The following is a 21,128-nucleotide window of genomic DNA, read 5'->3' as shown; positions in this document are numbered from 1 at the left end:
AACACCAAGGAAGGAGAGAAGTTGTTTAGTGTAGTCCAGTGAGGAATAAGGAGATGAAAGGGAGCAAAGAAAAAAATTGAGGCTGTTGGGGAAACATTTCCTAACAGTGAGAAGTGGTGAAAGCTTCATTTCTTAAGTCACTTAAAACTGGACTGGACAATGAACCCAAGAAATACTGTAGGGAACAAATTGTTATAATGTGTGTAATAAGACAGCCAGTAGGGGGAGTAGGCAGACTGTTAAACAAGGACATTTGTGGGTGTTCCAGTGTTGTGTTGTATGTTGTTGGCAACTGTGGCAAGTGTGGATCTGTGGAGCTACTGCCGGGATAGGTGTGTTGCCTGAAATAAAAGATGTTACTCAAAGAAGTTGGAATACGTCTGGTTTACAACAATCTATGACCACAATCCAGTCCTGGGTGGAGCACGGACCAGATGATTTAGCAGGCCCCTCTCTCCAAGCTGTCAGCCTGTGATTTATATGTTGTGCTTCTGCTAGTGCTGGAAGCTGAGAGCGATCTTATGGGAAATGTTTCAGTGCTCAGCTCTTCCCCCATTAAAGCTTCTCCTGGGTCAGACTGACAGAGTTGCTGGAGAGGGCAGTGAGGCATTTCCCCCAGTTCCTACAGGTGGAGTGTGCAACCTTGGCAGCCTTCCCAGTCTGTGCTGGCCCCAAGAGTTGAGGACTTGAACCTGATCTCCCCCAGTGGGTAAGTAGGGGATGCTGTGGATGGTTCAGCCCCAGCACAGACTAGGAAACTCCTGAGGGCTGCCCTAACTTGCATCTCCTCCCCCCACTCCCATAGCCCCAATGGGGCTTGCTGTAGCATGGAGGGCACAGGACTGCTCCTGCAACACTTCCTCCTGGCCTCAGCATGCCCTGGGCCTGCCCCACAATGCCCCTTGTGCTCTGTAGAGGCAATACAAGGCTGGCAGGACGCCTTGCTGCATTGGGGATTTCACTGAAGGGGGTGGGGCTGTGTGGCCACTCTGCACCAGCATAGCTGGTTCAACATGGCTACAGTGCAGGTGTCCAAGACAGCTTAGCAGAGGGATCTTTTTTGTAAATGAAAACTATTAGCTGAGATTCCTTCAGTCTCCTCTCCCCTAATACAGGTGCCAGTGAGAAGTGGGGATACAGTCAGCAGAGAGGGGTGAATGGCAGTCAGGAAAGGTTTTCAGACAGGGCCCATCCCACCCGACGTGGGGCACTTGGGCACCATACACGTGTGCATTTCCCATCCCATAATGCGGCAGTTCTCCTGTTGCTGTCTGCGGAAAGCTCTTGGGTTATCTCTACAATAACAACTCAGCCTCTTTCATCTGTTCCCTAGTGACAGAGGGGCACGGAGAGGTGGCTATTAAGCTGCACCTCAACTGCAGCCACTGTGAGCTTGATGAGTGCCGTGTTGATCTGGAGACTCAAAAAGTCATTTGCTTCTGTGAGCCTGGGACAGACCTGGCTGATGATGGTGTCTCTTGTGTAGGTAAGAAGGTGCAGGGAGGAAGGGGCTCCTTTGGGATGGGTAGGTCTATGAGTGAATACATAGTGAAAGCCTCTTTAATGACCTGGACTGCAAGACAGCACAGAAGCACTTAGATAGCCTTTCTTTAAAGTCGACCCTGATTAATTATCCCCTTTGTTGCTGGCATTTGCAGTGAAAACGCAGTGCACTTCAGTGGTGAGGAAGCTGGCACATGGGGCAGCACTGTTAATGTGTTTTGCCTTATATACCTGCATCATTGGGCAGTTAAATGATATTTTGCACTGAAGGGGCAAGATATGTGATCTGTGGGTGTGAGTGCCCCTTAAAGAGCCTTTGGTTACATTGACACTGTATCAGGCACAGATCAAAGAGAGAAGCCCTGATCTGAAATTAACTCGCACTCACTCACCCCAAACAAACAAGGAATTTTCCCAGGGTTGCAATTGGGGGGGGGGAGTTGCTCTTTTCCCCCACCTGTGCTTAATTTCAAGGTGCTGCCCATGGCCCAGGAGGAAGACAAGTACCTGCAGGGTCCCTCCTGTGGGCTGCACCTGGGGCTGCCCTGGAGAGTAGCTCGGGTTCCAGGCCCAGAGACCTGCTCTGTTCCCTGAAACCTTCAGCAGCTGGAGACCCACAAGCAGCCTGGAGCTTGCTCCTTGACCTACCCATCCCAGCTCCAGGGACCCACCTGTCCTCTGGGCTGAAGCAACTGCAGTTCTGCTCCAACCTCATCTGGTGCCACACACCCTCACTACTGATTGGCCCTAGTGCTCGGGCTAGAAGCTGTGATTGGCAAAGGTGGCCAGAACGTCGGCTGCTAGAGGAGCGATGAAGCACCCTTTGCCCAACGGTGCACTGGGGGCTGCCATCTTGTGCTTCAGAGTCTCAGCTTTTCCTAGGAAAAGCACAGTGAGGTCTCTCCCCTTGCAGCTGTGAAGGGAACTGACTGATTTTGGATTTTTACTTCTTATCCTTCAAAAATCCCAAGAACTTCCAGGGGTCTAAGTGGCCCCTGGGCCTCTGCTGAAAGCTGCCCCCTCTCCACTGAAATCTGAAATGGCGCCCCTGAATTTTCCAGTCAAACTCAACCCTAAGCTTAGGCTTCCCAAGAGCCAGAGATGACATGTCACAGGCATGAGGCAGAGGGAGGGGTAAACATCATGGGAGAGGGGAAAGCAAGGAGGAGAATCCGAGTCAGTGCTTCATTTGAGAGCTGAATGCAAAACATAGGCAGGCAGAGTGGAGTATATTTGCCCTGCTTACACTCAGAGCTCCAGTACTGGGCTTTCCCCACATTTGTACATTAAGAAGAGGTACTGAGTCCAGCAGGTAGAGTGAGGGACTCTAAGCCAGGGTTCTTGGTCCTATTCCCAGCTCTGCCACTGAGTTGGGAAAATTGTTCAACCTCTTTATGTTGCAGTCTCCCCATCTGTAAAATGGGGATAGTCAGATGTATTTATACGGGTGTGGTGATGGTCATCATTTGCCTTTTGATCCCTGATTGGAAACTGCTCCATAAGTATTATTAAATGGTAGATATTGCATGGGGGGTGGAGGGGGGAGGAATGTTATAAACCAGCTAACACTGCTTCCATGTAGTAGGGTTTTCCCCAGTAGTCATCTGTCCTTTCTGTGTGGATGCATTTAGCAGATGATATACTGCAATTGTCCTCACCCTATTTTCGCTATGACTTGGCATTGATGGCACCACTCAGCCCCCACTGACAATTTAACTCCCCACCCTCACCCCCCATCCCTGTTTTTATGACCTTGCTTTCATAGCCAGTGAGTGTGTGTATTAATTTCCTGATAGGAAACCATCTGTTTTTATGGCTCAAACTTAATTGAGGGAAGTGAAACAATGAGCCATTGGAAGTCATAGATCTGGGAGTTGATTGCAGCAGAGGTTATCCTCTGTTTCCTACAGTGCAAGAGTGACAGATGGAGTCAACGGGAGGAGGCATAGAAAAAAATATTACATTAAAAATGACCCGAGGCAGGCCTGCTGATGGGGTGAGGGGATGGGAAGGGGGCAATTGCCCAGGGGCCCAGATGATTTAAAAGGGCCCGGGGGACCCCAGCATCCACCACTGGCGGCAGTGCAGCGCAGCAGAGCTCAGGCAGGCTTCCCGCTCGCTCATGCTCCGTGCCACTCCTGGAAGCGGACAGAACGCTCCTACAGCCCTTGGGGGTGCAGGGGGTCTCCGTGCACTGCCCCCATCCTGAGCACTGACTCCGCAGCTCCCATTGGCCAGGAACTGCAGCCAATGAGACGTGGGGGCGGTGCCTGTGGGCAGTGGCACCTGGAGACCCCTTGGGCCCCCCGTCTAGAAGCCACTTCCAGAGGTGTGTGCTGGTTGCTTTCAGGAGCCACCTGAGGTAAGAGCCGACCCTGACCCCCTCCTGCACCTCTGCACCCAAACTTCCTCCCAGAGCCCCTACCCTGCATCCCCTTCTGCACCCAAACTTCCTCCCAGAGCCTGCACCCCACACCTCCTCCCATACCCAAACTGCCTCCCAGAGCCTGCACCCCGCACCCCCTCCCATACCCAAACTGCCTCCCAGAGCCTGCACCCTCTCCCGCACCCAAACTCCCTCCCAGAGCTTACACCCGCACCCCCTCCCACACCGCAACCCCCTGCCCCAGCCTGGTGAAAGTGAGTGAGGGTGCAGGAGAGTGAGCGACACAGGGAGGGGTGATAGAGTGAGCGGGGACAGGGCCTCAGAAGGGGCAGGACAGGGGCATGGCCTCAGGGAAGGGGCAGGGCAAGAGTCTGGGTTTGCGCAATTAGATAGTTGGCAACCCTCCTGGGTGGGCATGTGAAAGCCCTGGCCATGCTGGAAGAGCAGACCCAGCGGCGCAGCCGGCAGCACCCCCAGGCACCAGCCAGTGCAGGCGCAGCACTGCCAAATGTCAGGCGAACTATGTCCACGGCTTGTGCGTGCGTGGGGGCCCATTGACTGTTCTGCCCTGAGGCCCGGAATTGCTGTCGGCAGGCCTGACCATAGGGAGATCAGTTAAAACAAGTAACTCCCCCTTCCTTATGTATCTCTTTCAGCTGATCCCGTGGCTCATCTCCCCCTCTCCTTGGTCTTGTCTGTAGTGACGTCAGCACTGGTGGCTGCTCTCATTCTGGCTTTTTCCGGGATCATGATAGGTGAGTGTCTCATAAAGCAAAATGTGCAGAGAGCAGCAAAAGTGGCAGCATATTGTGCTTCTCACCTAAGCCATTTCTAGTAGAGCCAAGAACGTTGGCATTAGGACTCAAGCTTTACACCGTGTTGGTTGTTTTTTTTTTTTTAATGAAAACTCATCTGTTTTCTTCTTTGATAAATGTTTTAACCAAAACAACCAATTTAGGGACATTTTTTCTTGTGAAGGGAAAGTTGGAAAAAAAATTAGTTTGAGTAATATTTTTACACTTTATATTTCACTAGGCAGCAAATATGGTATAAATGGATATCCAGGTATAATTAAAATACCATCTTTGTCTTCCTTTTCATTACTAGCTAGTTGCAAGGTCCTTCCAGTGACTGATTGCAGCATTGCCGTACTTCTCATGATTACATCCTTAAAGAGAGACCGTTGTGTGGTTTGGGGTGTAAAAATGTCAGACCACAATTTCCAATTTTCACTGATTTTAAAGGGAGCTGTGAGTGCTCACACTTTAAAAAAAATCAGGCCTCTTTTAGTTTAGGGTACCTACAATGTGCATTTAGGTGCTTACATTTAGTTACCCAAGTTTGAAAACCTTGGCTTAGATTCCAATTTTACAAATTATGGTTTAGTAAGACATGGATGTTCATGGCCTTTGTCAGAATTTCAATTACATCTTTTTTAAAATTTTTATTTAAACAATCCCATGCCTACATTCCTACTCTAAACATACCAGGATTATTGCACTAATGCATGAGAACCAGTGATTCAAACTAGCCAGTATCCTTCCATTGTCCACACTGAGGGAAATGCTTTTTAAAAAAACACACACCCAGAAGGTCAGATGGTGACTAGTAAATTAGATTTGTGTAGTTATTTCAGGTGTTGCTATTAATACATACACGTGGTTTCAGATGTACAGTTTCTGTTCTAACAATATCCCCTTAAAGAACTAATTACTTTTCAGGGAATAGAAGAATAACCAAATTCTTTCTGGCCATCCCTATCATTCTCATTTCAGGAATGAGCAGAGATCTGAGCAATCAAACCAAGAGCAATGATAAGGTGAAAGGAGAACTAGGAGGGCTTGATAATAAGTCATTAAATTCAGCCCCCTTTGCTAGTGGAAGTTTTCCCCTTAAACTCTTCCTCTCAGTGACTTATCTATCAGAGCAGACATGGGACCTAGTACAGCCACAGTCTTCGGGCCCAGTCTTGCTCCCATTGAAGTCAGTGGAAAAATTACTGTTGGGCCTGTCCATGACTGGGCCCTACTTTGTAAACTTACATGTGGAATTCAAATTACTTTCACAGTAAGACTAGCTTTGGTCTGTGATTTCCTAAGAAATGCCTGTCTTCCATAGGTGTGGAGAGCTAACATAACAACTGAATGAATTGATTCCGAGACTATAAGAACTGATTTCAGCTTTCCCCCAAATTTGAACCATGTCTGACGTTTAGAAACATTTGATCAAGTGGATGGGTGTCTTTAAAAACTTTACACTTATCCGCTAGACTCCCTTCATGCTTATGGGAATCAAGAGGGAGTTTCATAAAGTGAAGTCATTTTATTTACACAACTTCATTGTGAGGGGAGAGATTTTACTTCTAAAGAGATTTCAGTGTGAACATTGTGATACAACGCAACTAAGTATGGACTTTTATTCAACTTCCTCATAAGCTAGGTGCTTAACCAAAACCCTGCATCCAAACGCCCTTGAACTTCGGGAAAATTGGATCTGGATACTTTGAAGCCCAGACAATTTCTAACAAAACAGATTTGTTACTTCAGAGTTCACTGCTAGTGGATTTCACCCTATTCTTCAAATCAAGAAATACTGGGAGACTCATGAGTGAACTTGTTCTTAGCCTAATTTCTAAATCAAACAAGTTGGATAATTTCAGCCTGAGCTTTGGAGAAGCACCCAGACTTCTGCATATACGTGAAGTACAGATGGTTGACAATGCCCCCGTTTATTTTGTTTCACTGGAGTCTGAACACTATATCAGTTCCACAGCACATATGTTCTGTGTTGGTTGCCTTCATGTTCACAAGGCAGTCTGCCTCCCAGATTCACTGTGCTCTATTTCCAGTGTATCGCCGGAAACACCAGGAGCTGCAAGCCATGCAGTTGGAATTACAGAGCCCCGAGTACAAACTGAGCAGACTGCGCACCTCCACTATTATGACGGACTACAATCCCAACTACTGCTTTGCAGGAAAGACCACCTCCATCAGTGATCTCAAAGAGGTGCCTCGGAAAAATATCTCCCTCATAAGGTAAGCTCATCTGTTTGCCTTCCCCATACTTCACCCCATCCACTCATATACACTCTCTTTTATATATATATATATATATATATATACACACACACACATGCACACTTGATCTCTCACATTCTCTTTCTTTCCATACATTCACACACCTTGGACACACAAAAGAGCTATGGTGGATAGGGTGGTATTCCATGCTTACCACGTGACCATTGTGGGGACTGGACTCCAGCTAGGTGTCCTTAGCCTTTCATAGGCACATTGTTCATCTTCTGTCTTGTAGAAAGAACTGAAGAGCTATCACCAGGCAGCCCAGTAGTTCAGACCCCAGACATCTTTCTTTCAGGGTCTCAAACATTTTGTGGAATACCCTTGTGTTTAGACCAAATATTAACTGATGTAATATGGAGAGCATGAGGATTGGAGGAGGTTCATTAGAAGTCTGTGACTGGATTCCTGGCAATGAGAGTGACATCAGCAACTGCAACAACAGCAGTGAGCAATGAGACTCTAGATGCTACCGGACAGTGGGACTTGGACTATAAAAGCCAGAGATGGGGAAATCTATCCATGGCCCTGAGCCACATTAGGATCTGGATCAGAACTTTTAAAAAGATTAGGAGGCCTTGGGTTGGAGATCATCTCTAGGAAAGACCTGCAGAATCATCGAGTCCAGCCCCTCTACTGTTGCAGGATACAGTCCTCCTCCATAGAGGATATGATGTGACACTGATACTACATGATCTTAGACACAAAGCCAAAAGACAGGATTAAGAAGCAGGAGGGTATGGGAGATTCAGGAGCTTGTATTTCCAAAATCCTCCCGGAGATACAACAGAGATGAAGCCCACAACATCCACTACCACCCTCACTGTGTTGTCAGGTACTGCAGGGCTCCTCTGTCATATCTAATACCTCATTGATCAGAAATTAGGACTTCCCAATGCAATGTGTGCTGCCAAATGCCTTTACCACCGAGGGTAAAGGAAACAGCTGGGAATTGATGGGGGAGGAGGGATAGGTTTATGAGCCGTAGCAGCTCTGTTTTATATCCCCATTTTACAAAGGGTGGGTTAGTGCTGCAGAGAACAATGTTTCAGGCTGACACTTATTGGGACTAATTGATAGCTGCAGTCAAGCCACAGGCAATTTGACTCTGCAGTGTGGGTTAGCTGCCAGGACTGAGGCCTGACAGTCAGAGAATGTAACATTCTTTATCCTGGCAAGGAGTAAAGCCACTCTAAATTGAACTGTATCTACAGAACAGGTACAGCATGGACAACAATAGCACAAGCTTCCCCCACCCTCACCCACAAGGCATGTACCTTAACCTTCTCTAGGAGGGACCATGATCTGGGGAGTTCACTCTCTGTGATCTGCTGAGACTGTCCACAGAGGTGCCATTTAGAACTGGAATGAGGCAGCCAGCTCAATGGAACGCAGACCACCCAGCAGCCATTCGATCTGGCCATCAGTCCGGGCCTGGTTCATACGAATGACTCGGCATCTCGCTGCATGAGAGAACCCCTAGAAAGCCCCCTCCGTGTCAGAGTTGAGGAAGAGGAGTATCAGGGGGAGGGCTTGCACTGCCCCTGCCAAAGCTGAACCCCTCAGTGGTTGAAGAGGGGATTCCAGCGCTGTCAGTCCAGCAGCTTCCATCTCCGCTACATTCACCACGGTGGTGGTGTGTTGTGTACCTGAGCCCATAATGCCCATGTGATGTGCTGGCTGTTGCACTTAGTGCTTTAACTTTCATTAATTGAAAACCAGAATAAGCAGTGACACAAAACTTCTCTAATGAGCACAATGGAGAAAATGCGCATTAGTGGGATGTACGATTTATTTATTTGCTTTTTTCTCTATCTTGTTTCATAATTAAACCTCAAACTTCTTCATAATATGTTAACATCTACAGTAACCATTTTTAGCACTTACATAGCACACTATACTACACAGCCTCTCGCTTGATGCTTTCTTTAAGTGAGATGTATAATTGTATGAGGAGTTGTTAGCAGATTTAGAGTACGGCTATCAAATGAAAAGTGTATCCATGATAGGCCCATCGTTTTTAGCTCACTTTTGAGTTACACAGCAAGTAGACTAAAATTAAACACTGTTCTTGTACTAGCGTAAGAGAACAATGCTGTGTGCTATGTACGACTGTGCCAACACTTTAACTCCAGTACACTGGCTTCATCGGGATAGTTTGTAGTTTCCAAGGCCAGAAGGGACTATTGTGGTCATCTAGTCTGACCTCCTGTATAGTGCAAGCCATAGAACTGCCCCCAAAGTAATTCCTAGAGCAGAGCTATCAGAAAAACATCCCAGCTTGGTTTAAAAATTGTCGGTGATGGAGATGAGCCTTGGTAACTTGTTCCAATGGTTAATTACCCTCACTCTCAAAAATGTACACCTTATTTCCAGACTGAATTTGTTTAGCTTCAACTTCCACCCATTGAATCATGTTATACCTTTCTCTGCTAGACTAAAGAGCCCCAGTATTGAATATTTGTTCCCCATGTAGGTACTTATAGACTGTAATCAAGTCAATCCTTAACTTTCTCTTTGTTTGAGAGAGCTCTCTGAGTCTATCACTAGAAAACCTGTCTTATAACCCTTTAATTAGTCTCGTGGTTCTGCTCTGAATCCTCTCAAATTTATCAACATTCTTCTTGAACTGTGGGCACCAGAACCGGGGACACTATTCCAGCAGCGGTTGCACCAGTCCCAAATACAGAGGTAAAATAACCTCTATACACCTACTTGAGATTTCCCTATTTATGCATCCCAGTATTGTATTAGCTCTTTTGGCCACAGTGTGACACTGGCAGTTTGTGTTCAGCTGATTATCCACCATGACCCCCTAAGTCTTTTTCAGAGTCACTGCTTCCCAGAATAGAGTTCCCCATCCTGTAAATATGGCCTACGTTCTTTGTTCATAGATGTGCACATTTACATACTGTATAGCCATGTTAAAATGCATATTGTTTGCTTGCGCCCAGTTTCCCAACTGATCTGGATTGCTCTGAATCAGTGACCTGTCCTCTTCATCATCTACCACTCCCCCAATTTTTGTGTCATCTGCAAACTTTATCAGTGATGATTTTATTTTTTCTTCCAGGTTCTTGATAAAAATGTTAAATAGCATAGGGCCAAAGACCCAGCCCTGTGGTAGCCCACTGGAAACACACCCATTCAATTATGATGTCCCTTTTACATTTATATTTTGAGACCTGTCAGTTAGCCAGTGTTTAATCCCTTTAATGTATGCCATGTTAATTTTACATCATTCTAATTTTTAATCAAAATGTTGTGCGGTACCAGGTCAAACACTTCACAGAAGTCTAAGTATATTACATCAGAATTATTACCTTTATCAACCAAACTTGTAATCTCATAAAAAAAAAGGGGGATATCAAGTGAGTTGGACAGGATCTATTTTCCATAAACCAATGTTGATTTGCATTAATGACATTACCCTCCTTTAATTTTTTAATTCTTTATTAATCGAGTCCCACATCAGCCGCTCCAGGATCGATGTCAGGCTGACAGACCTATCGTCTTGGCCCTTTTTAAAAACTGGTGCAACATTAGCTTTCTTCCAGTCTTCTGGAACTTCCCCAGTGCTCCAAGACTTATTGAAAATCAATGTTAATGGTCCAGGAAGTTCTTCAGCTGGCTCTTTTAAAACTCTTGGATGCAGGTTATCCAGAGCTGCTGACTTTAAAATATTCAACTTTAGTAGCTTCTGTTCAATGATCTTCTCAGACACTAGTGGAATGGAAAGAGTGTTATCATCACTATATGATGAGACTATATCGTCTGTTTTTCTCCAAATACAGAACAGAAATATTTATTGAACACTTCTGCCTTTTCTGCATTATTATTGGTAATTCTGCCATTTCCATCTAGTAATGGACCAATACCATGGTCAGAATTCTTTTTATTCCTAATATTTTTTTAAAAATCCTTATTGTCCTTAACTCTGCTGGCCACAGATTTCACCTTGTGTCCCTTGGCTTCCCTTATCAATTTTCTATAATTTCTAACTTCAGATGTATATTCATTACTATCAACTTCCCCCTTGTTCCATTTGTAATGATAAATATTATATTTATTTTTTATAGCTACATTCACTTCCTTTCTAAACCAGTTTTTTAACCAGCACAGCTTTCTTCCTCGATTATGGATTTTGGCTGTTTTGGCATCTAGTATAAGGTGTTCTTTATTATAATTCACGTTTTTCTGTTTAAATTCTTCCTCCCAGCTAGTTTGATTCATCATTCTTTTCAGCTTTGTGAAACTGATCCTATTAAAGCGTATGTGAGCACGCACACACACACACACACACACACACACACAGATCTAGATGATATATACACACACGTGTGTGTGTATATATATATATATATATACATATATATACACACACGTGTGTGTGTATATATATATATATACATATATATATATATATATATATATAATTACTAGTCTGGACTTTATTCTGCTTGTACATTATAAATGTGATCAAGTCATGATCACTTGTACCTAAGCTACCATTAATGTTTAATGTTGTGATCAGTTCTTCTTTATCTGTTAAGACAAGGTCTAATAAAGAATTCCTCCAACATATGTCATTCACATTGAAATCTCCCGTGATCATGTAGCTTTTTTTCCTACACACTACAGATGGGTATATAAGAAGCCCGTCATCTTGTTCCCTAGTGTGATTTGATGCTCAGTAGCAGACACTTACTAGTACCCCATCTTGTGCTTTATCTGTTAGGACATTGATCCATAAGCATTCAAGATCACTTTCCTCCGAGTTATCAGTGACTCAGAAATGGGTTATTATACATTAAGGAGCCACAAGCTGTTACTTGTAAGGGCCACCTCCCCTAGCACTTTTTACATTGTAGGTCAAAGATAGACAAAATCGAGATTGGAAATCAAACCATGCTCCCACAAATGGCTGTGCAGAGTGTTACCAATTGCATGGCCAAGACTGAAGGTTCAGTTCTTCATATTTTACTGTCATAGAAGCTATACCCATGTTCTGTTTCCTGTGATCAGAACATTACAGTGTGCATGCTCTGCATTAAAACCTCCTTATCTTTTCTGATTTATCCAGGGGTTTGGGCCATGGAGCCTTTGGCGAAGTATATGAAGGTCAGGTGGTGGGGATCCCCAGTGACCCCAGTCCCTTGCAGGTGGCTGTGAAGGTAAGTGACAATATGTGAATAATCACAGTAGTAACACTTTGGGCATCTTTCATCCAGGGGTCTCAAAGCATTATAAAAATATTGATAAATTAAGCCTCACAACCCCTCTGGAAGATAGGTATGAATTGTCCCTGTTTTGCAGTTAGGGACACTGAGGCACAAAACAGGTGAGATGATTTCCTTAGGGTCACTTGGGCAGAGTAATACCACCTAGCTTTTACATAGCGCTTTTCATCCATAGATCTCAAAGCCCTTTACAAAGGACAGTAGGTATCACTGTGCCTGTTGTACATGATCTACTGACTCCCTAGTCCAGTGCCCTGTCTTTGCCATGGGCCATGTTGCATCATTCACAATCCCCTGCCCCGACCACTAGCCAGGCTCCCATGGTCTCTTCTGGTGCTGCAGGCATCATGTCCATCAACAAGATTGTTTATTTTCAGAATCTCTGAGAAATTAATCCAGCTGACTCAACCTTATCTAAAAGAGAAATTGCATTACAGAGAACTTTATTTCCAAGCTGTCAGCTTGCATCTATTACCATCCGACCATGTTCTGTGTGATGTCTGACATTGCTGTAAGTGAAGCTAACACATAGCTGGTAATGATGAGCTCCAGCCACGGGGATACTAGAGCCCAGTAATCGTTCGGCTGTTACAATTTATAAAAAGCCACTAATGAACGGTGGTGACTTGCATCCTCTCGGTTTGGGAAGGCAGCTCATTGTTTCAGTTCTGCAGCATGATGCCCTCTGCTATGTGTGACCGATGCGCAGCAGTGCTGATCTATGGAGGTGGCATGCACTTCCATGTCTGCTCCATTATAGTGCAGCTCAACAGAAAGGACCATATGCACAACAAGAGACATGTATATCCTTTCTCTCTTCCCTTCTTTCCTTGGGGGTTCATTTACACCTTTGGGGGAACCCTGAGGAGCCCCACTACATCCCCCCTCCCTCTACCCTCTGAACTATCCTGATCATCAAGTCCCTGCTTCAGAGCCATCATCTTCTCATCTTGAAACGGCTGAGCAAGCCTCCCCTTCAATCCCAGCCAATACCATGCTTCGCACAACCAAAGGGGTCACTACTGGACGGTAGCATTGGGTTGATATGCCCGTTAATGTGTGAGGGTGTTAGACCATATAAAAGAATCTCTAACTACTCTCTTAGAAACTCTTCCAATGATCAGTGATGACATATCTGCTGAATGAGTATCCCTGCGTGACACGATCTGTAACATTGTTCCGGATTGCATTACGAAATGCCATCATGCAGAGTGGTGTGACAACAATGACCCTGAAATATCAAATGTCCTTGATGTCAAGCGACAAGCGCATGCCATGCTCATAGCTGACCCACTCTCTGAGTCGAAAAAGGCCAGATATGAGGCAGCTTGCGGCACACTCCAGCGCAAACTCCGCCAAATGCAAAATATGTGTTTGACTGTAAAGCAGATGAACTACGCACCCTAGCAGATAAACATGACTCCAGAGGTTTCTGTGACGCGGTCAAAGCTGTGAACAGTCCTACCCAATCTGCCTTGACGCCACTAACAAGTGCTGATGGTGACTCTCTCATCACAGGTCGCACTGCCATCTACCAACAGTGGCATGAACGATTTAGTGAACTACTTAATCATTTTTCTACTGTGTCTCATGAATTACTGGATAATGTCCACAAATTGTCCACATCTAATGCATTTGCCAGTCCACCCATACGTGCCAAGGCGTTGAAAGCTGTTGAAGTAATGAAAAATAACAAATCTCCTTATCCTAATGCCATTCCAACTGAAGTTTTCAAGCATGGAGGAAATCTTCTCATTGACAGGATTTTTGAATCTTTGTTACATGTCTGGCGTCATATCGCAATAACTGAAAGATGCCAACATCGTCATTGTCTATAAGCATGAAGACTCAAAGAATAACTGTGGTAGCTACTGTGGTATCTCTTTGCTGTCTGTGACCAGCAAGATTCTTGCATGGATCCTCCTGAACTAACGCCTGACCCAATCGTTGACAATGTTCTATCTGAGTTAGTGTGGCTTTTTGTGCTTAAAGGAGCACTGTGGACATGATTTTCCTCATTCAACAATTACAGAAAAAATGTCACAAACAACACCAACCTTTGTACATCGTGTTTCTTGATCTAATTAAGGCATTCAACATGTTCAACTGCACTGCCATCTGGAAATTGCCCGCTAAATTTGGATGTCCAGACAAATTTATTAACATCACTCAGCAATTCCATGAAGGCATGGCTGAAGAAGTTAATATTGATGGTGATGTAACAGATCCATTTCCAATCACAAACAAGGTAAAGCAAGGATGTGTCCTCGTTCCTAGCCTTTTTGGTCTATTCTTTGCTGCGATGTTACAGAAAGTCCTTTGTGGGTCTTGAAATGGCATGTTAATATGCTTCTGCACTGATAAGCTCTTCTATCTTCCCTGTTTACGTGCGAACACCAAGCTGATAGATGCATTGGGCCAGGAACTGCTGTATGCCAATGATTGTGCCTTGATGGCACACTCTGAAGCAACTCTACAAGATCTTACAAACCGCTTTGCTGTGGTGGCTCGTAATTTTGGCCTCACTGTCAGCAAACGAAAAGCAAGGTTATGGACTAGTCAGCTCCTCAACAACCTTACCAAGACCCATCAATGATCTTGAAAGGTGCCACGCTCCAAGCCATCAAACAGTTTACTTATCTCGCTAGCACATTGGACAACGAAGCGACAATTGACCAGAAAGTTGATACATGAATTAAGAAAGTCAATGCTGCATATGATTACCTCCAGCACCAAATCTGGAAGCAACGTGGAATCTGACTACAGACAAAAATCAAAGTCTATAATGCTGTTGTCCTCAAAACTTTGCTCTGTGGGAGCAAAACATGGATCTGTTATAAATGGCACATAAAAATCTAGACAGTTTCCATTTATGACACCGATGATGATTGCTGGGCATCAGATGACAGGACTGGGTTTCTGATATGGAATTCCTGGCAAAAGCTGGTTCGGTTGGTATTGAGCTCATTTCATCTCAAGCACCCACTTAGATGGACTGGCCATGTAATTCGTATGACTGAGACGTTGCATATTCCCAATTAATCTCCAGCAATTGTAAGCATGGAGGACAGATGAAACGCTTCAAAGACCCCCTCAAACAAAATCTGCCCCAAAACGAACATTTCCGACTCAACCTTTTGAGCAACTGGCAGTTGAGCACTTTGCATGGTGCCACAGCCGTAAGGGTGAGTGGCCACAATTTGGAAAAGAATCATGTTGAGTAGCTGGAAGCATAGTGCCAAGCACGAAAACAGCAAGCAGCTCAATCAGCACAACTAGGCAAATGGCTCTGCGGCCAGTCTGGTAAATGTTGTTCTTCCCAAATTGGTCTGAGGAGTCGCGCAAAAACCCGTTAGTACAAACTATGATTGTTGACGTCATCCTTGAAATTGAGGTGACTAGCATCAGATGCAGATTTCCAGTAGAGCAGTAGCTGATTGTAATGGTCGGGAAAGAATCTGTCTATTCATTATATCACACTCAACATGATAGAGTCCCCAATATACAACATTGTGCAGTTCACTGTTTGCATTATGGGGTGTTTCTTCTTCATCTGAAGTATCTGGCTATAGGCCACTGCCAGAAGGAGGGTTCTGGGCTTGATGGACCAATGTTCTGATCTGATGGCAAATCCCCCGGGCCTGCCAACAGGGCTTCACAACCCAGTCTGAAAATGGCATGTTAGTTAGCTTGGTGTGCGAGTTTCTTGTGAAGAGAAGGGGATCGCTGCAGACTGTGTTTGTTCTGGGATTCTACAATCATGAGACTAAAACCTCTCTCTCCCTTCTTGTCCGGTCTTTTCCAGACATTGCCAGAGATGTGTTCAGAGCAAGATGAGCTGGATTTCCTTATGGAAGCTCTTATTATCAGGTGTGTTAATAAAAGGTAACCAAGGGCTTATGTAGGCTATGCATGGCAAAGCACGGGTCCTACAAGATGAAAAGCGCTCTGTGAGATGATGTTGAATACATCATATTGCACTTTTCACCCAAAGATATCAAAGTGCTTGACAATGGCAGGTGGGCACTATTCTCTCTTTTTAAAAAATCAGATGGTGAAACTGAGGTTCAGAAAGGTTGATGCTAATGTTCTTAAAATGGTCCATTGAGTTTAGATGCTTTAAGGTCTGGGTGCCCAACCTGGAACACTGAGGCCCTAGTTTTCAAACATAATTACCTCCCCCATTCACCTGGAGCTCAGCGCATGAGACGATCCAGCCCTGTTTGTCTTAGGTTGGGCATTCAAAGTTAGTGGACAGTTTTGACAATGTTGGCATTAAGTAATTTGCCCTCCCAAGATCACACAGTGCAGGTGGCAGAGTCACAGATCCCAGGCAGCCAATTTTCCATTCCACTAAGAGCTGGAGACACAAATGGGCATTGAAAGCGGTGGCATTAGGACCCAGGGTAATACCCGCTGCATAACTGACTCCAATGTCTGTGTATTGCTGCTGGAGCAACCCTACTCCCAATCCCACGCATAGGGAAGTCAGAGGGGAGGTAGAAGATGTGGGTGAGGAGGGCGCATGTCCAGAGCACAGTGAATTGTGGCTGTTATCTGCTTCCTGGGGCCCATAGGCTGTGCCAGACCCTTAATATAGGGAGTGCAAAGGGAGCAGAAAGCCCCATCCTCCATTCCGGTTCCAAGCACAAAGACAAACTAACAGAGAACTGTGGCCAGTGTCTCCAAAGTAGTAGTGTTGCTAATTAGATCTACCAACCTTAGACTTGGTAGTATCACAGACCATACCTGCATTTGACTGGCTCAGCACCCCTTCAGATGCGTTGTTTCCTCTGGAAAAACAACTTCTCTGTGGTAGGGCAGGTTGACTTTCCACATCAAGGTGCCTTTTGGTTCAAAGCTGCCCTTCAGTTTAGTCTCGCTCTCTCTGCAGCAAGTTCAACCACCAGAACATCGTGCGCTGTATTGGGGTCAGCTTGCAGGCGCTGCCACGCTTCATCCTGCTGGAGCTTATGGCTGGAGGGGACCTGAAATCCTTCCTGAGGGAGACACGGCCTCGACCGGTAAGGTGGGATGGGGGGAATTATCTTTCCCCACTAGCTGTGCAGCCTGTGCCTTACTCTCTTTGCCATTTCTTCCTTGTTTAACCACACTGGTGTTCTTCCTGGCTCAGAGCGCGCCAAGCATTACAAATAGCTAAACTAAAGCACACTCACACCACTGACCGATTAATAATTGGGAATGGCCTCCAGTAATTTTACCCTAATAACATGCTGAATCCACATAATTAGAACCTGTTTATTTTCTGAGAGACCCTGATGCTTTAGAGCAGCAGTTCCCAAACTGTATTTCAGAGACATGTGTAAGGGTGAGGCTGTGGATGTGGTATACCTAGACTTTAGTAAGGCATTTGATACGGTCTCGCATGATATTCTTATCGATAAACTAGGCAAATACAATTTAGATGGGGCTACTATAAGGTGGGTGCATAACTGGCTGGATAACCGTACTCAGAGAGGAGTTGTTAATGGTTCCCAATCCTGCTGGAAAGGCATAACGAGTGGGGTACTGCAGGGGTCTGTTTTGGGACCGGCTCTGTTCAATATCTTCATCAACGACTTAGATATTGGCATAGAAAGTACGCTTATTAAGTTTGCAGATGATACCAAACTGGGAGGGATTGCAACTGCTTTGGAGGACAGGGTCATAATTCAAAATGATCTGGACAAATTGGAGAAATGGTCTGAGTTAAACAGGATGAAGTTTAACAAAGACAAATGCAAAGTGCTCCACTTAGGAAGAAAAAATCAGTTTCACACATACAGAATGGGAAGAGACTGTCTAGGAAGGAGTACGGCAGAAAGGGATCTAGGGGTTATAGTGGACCACCAGCTAAATATGAGTCAACAGTGTGATGCTGTTGCAAAAAAAGCAAACATGATTCTGGGATGTATTAACAGGTGTGTTGTGAGCAAGACACGAGAAGTCATTCTTTCGCTCTACTCTGCTCTGGTTAGGCTTCAGCTGGAGTATTGTGTCCAGTTCTGGGCACCGCATTTTAAAAAAGATGTGGAGAAATTGGAAAGGGTCCAGAGAAGAGCAACAAGAATGATTAAAGGTCTTGAGAACATGACCTATGAAGGAAGGCTGAAAGAATTGAGTTTGTTTAGTTTGGAAAAGAGAAGACTGAGAGGGGACATGATAGCAGTTTTCAGGTATTTAAAAGGGTGTCATAAGGAGGAGGGAGGAAACTTGTTCACCTTAGCCTCTAAGGATAGAACAAGAAGCAATGGGTTTAAACTGCAGCAAGGGAGGTCTAGGTTGGACATTAGGAAAAAGTTCCTAACTGTCAGGGTGGTTAAACACTGGAATAAATTGCCTAGGGAGGTTGTGGAATCTCCATCTCTGGAGATATTTAAGAGTAGGTTAGATAAATGTCTATCAGGGATGGTCTAGACAGTATTTGGTCCTGCCATGCGGGCAGGGGACTGGACTCGATGACCTCTCGAGGTCCCTTCCAGTCCTAGAATCTATGAATCTATGAATCCACAGAGCACTTGCTGGTGGCCTGCAGAGAGCTGGCTGGTCACATGGTGCTGGATCCTTCTCCTAGTTTCCAGCCACTTCTACAGGTCTCCAGGCTCTCCAAAGACTAGGAGGAGGAGCCAGTCTAGCTGCCTTTGATAAAGTCCACTGCTCTGTAAAAGGAGGAGGAAGAGAAGCCACCCCTAAGTCAGGAACCTGAGCCACCAGTGGTTCTGAAGCTGCCAGACAACTCCAGAAGAGGAACATGTAGGGAAGAGGGGGACACAAGGTAGCCAGATACTATACCCATGGGACCGGGGAGATGGGCCAGTTGGTGAAGGAGCAGCATCTCCAGTGGAGAGGGGGAGGAAGAGGAACAGATCAGATGAGAAGGGGAGAAGAAAAGCAGAGTGTGGGATTTGCCTTTTTTTTTTTTAACTATGTAACATTTATCACAGAGCCCCTTAAATCACATAAATCCTTCCCCAATGGCACTTTGCCATGTCCGCAATTGCCACAAGGCTACAATGTGACAGCAAATGGGAGGTGAGGTGTCCACCAGATAATCTTGCTAATAATTCCACACCACTAAAAAGTCTCCAACCCTCTTGTATAGAGGGTTCGTTAAGGGAGCAGAGCCTTTCATTGCTAGATCCCTAGTTCAAATACTGCTTGGTAGGGACTGCAAGCTCTTGTTATTTTATTTATTTGAATTGCAGTAGCACCTAGGAGCCCCAGTCAAGGACCAGGACCCCATTGTTCTGCGTGCTGTATAAATACAGAACAAAAAGGTGGTCCTGCCCCAATGAGCTGATAAATTTAAGCAGAGTTCAGTGGCTGATGTGGAAAGAATCGGTGGTTTCACTTGTGAGCTTTCCTCGGTGTTTACCCCTTTTAAAAATGGTGTGGCTTTTTCATTGCCTGTGGCAACGGTTTCTAAAATCCCGGCATGCATAAAATCTGGAGGTCTTTGTCAGCCCATTGGTAACAATAGCAAAAAAAGAACTAAAGACAGTTCAGATGAAAGAGTATAAATAAGTCCCAGAGCCATCAGCCCCTTTCTGGAAAAGGAGGGGATTAAACTGTGCTGAGAAATTTATGCCTGCACCTGCACTCACTCCAAAAAGAAGACATTGGTGAGCTGGAGCTGATTTGTTTGCACTGATGTAAGTAGCTTCATTTCAGTCTGTGGAGTCTCACCAGCATAAAACTGATGTAAACAAGAGGAGACTCATTCCTTGAATTGGGTTCGAGAACCTGCTATGCTATTTGGAATGTCCTGTGTTCTTAGAGCCTTTCCCAGTGAAACCAGAACATGCTGTATAACCATAACTAGAAAGTCCTGGGAAATGGGCGGTCCCTGCCAAAGTTTACTGATGCTAAGCAAAATAGATTAGAGTCCAGTCAAGCCACTGGATCAGAAAAGGTCTAGATTTTGGGGAAGCTTAGCACCAGAGCCAAACTTGTCAGATTGTCTGGACAGGCGAGTCGTATCATATGCACATTTAACTTATGCAAATTCAACTATACGCTCTCGGCAAAAAAAAGAAAAACAACAAGATACCTGTAAATAGTGGGGGCGATTCCACCCAATGAGCATATACCCCAGAGTGATCGTGAGATGGGAGACATGAATCTTCTGTTCCCTCAGCCGGTCTCAGTTCCCATGTGCCTCTCATAGTGTGAGCATCTCGCCGCGCTGAGTGTGATTCTAGTGTTTAAATATGCGTATTTTTCGTACAACATGGCCCCTAAACGCAAGACAACTACTTCATCTGGTGCTCAACCAAAGAAATGGCGATCTGTTCCAACGCTGGAGGGAAAACTGGCTGTGTTGGACTTATTGAGAGACAGTATGTTGGTCTCCAACGTGGCACGTAAATATGGCCGCAACGAATCTAGCATCCGTGCCATCAAGTTTCGAGAGAGAGAAATTCATCAAGCCGTGGCATCAAGTGCTTCAATAACTGCTAAGGTGACGAGCCAGGTGCGTGATAAGACTTTAGTGAAGACCGAAAAGGCATTAAACTTATGGCTGGAAGACATGAACTGTAAACGTGTGCCTATCGATGGCAACACGTTGCGAGAAAAGGCTCTTAACCTCTACGCGCTGTTCAAACCTCCTGCCAAAGAGGGACAGCCTTCTGATGAGAAGGAATTCAAAGCCAGCCAAGGTTGGCTTAACAGTTTTAGGAACCGCTTCAACCTCAAAAACGTGCAGACTACTGGTGAAGAGGCAGCAAAAGCCTATCCCAAACAATTAAAGAAAATCATAGAAGAAAAGGGCTATCTTCCGGAACAAGTTTTTAATACTGATGAGACTGGGCTTTTCTGGAAAAAATGCCCAACCGCACTTACATTTCGAAATCAGAAAGACAAGCCCCTGGCTTCAAAGCAGCTAAAGACCGTGTGACTGTGTTGTTTTGTGGCAATGCA

General features: G+C 45.1%; 1 protein-coding gene across 4 annotated transcripts in view; it reads left to right on the top strand.

Moving 5' to 3' along the window:
* Window positions 1-21,128, top strand: part of ALK (ALK receptor tyrosine kinase) — a 587,230-nt gene that overhangs the window by 545,693 nt on the left and 20,409 nt on the right. For all 4 annotated transcript variants that reach the window (XM_024114624.3, XM_065589314.1, XM_065589315.1 and 1 more), the window contains 6 exons: window positions 1,334-1,486; window positions 4,546-4,644; window positions 6,738-6,924; window positions 12,050-12,140; window positions 16,012-16,076; window positions 17,101-17,230. In XM_024114624.3, coding sequence (XP_023970392.3) covers window positions 1,334-1,486; window positions 4,546-4,644; window positions 6,738-6,924; window positions 12,050-12,140; window positions 16,012-16,076; window positions 17,101-17,230 — 725 coding nt within the window. The remainder of the gene's footprint in view (window positions 1-1,333; window positions 1,487-4,545; window positions 4,645-6,737; window positions 6,925-12,049; window positions 12,141-16,011; window positions 16,077-17,100; window positions 17,231-21,128) is intronic.

The sequence above is a fragment of the Chrysemys picta genome, chromosome 3, assembly GCF_011386835.1.
Source record: "Chrysemys picta bellii isolate R12L10 chromosome 3, ASM1138683v2, whole genome shotgun sequence".
Classification (NCBI taxonomy): domain Eukaryota; kingdom Metazoa; phylum Chordata; order Testudines; family Emydidae; genus Chrysemys; species Chrysemys picta.
This window is presented reverse-complemented; position numbering and strand designations above follow the sequence as displayed.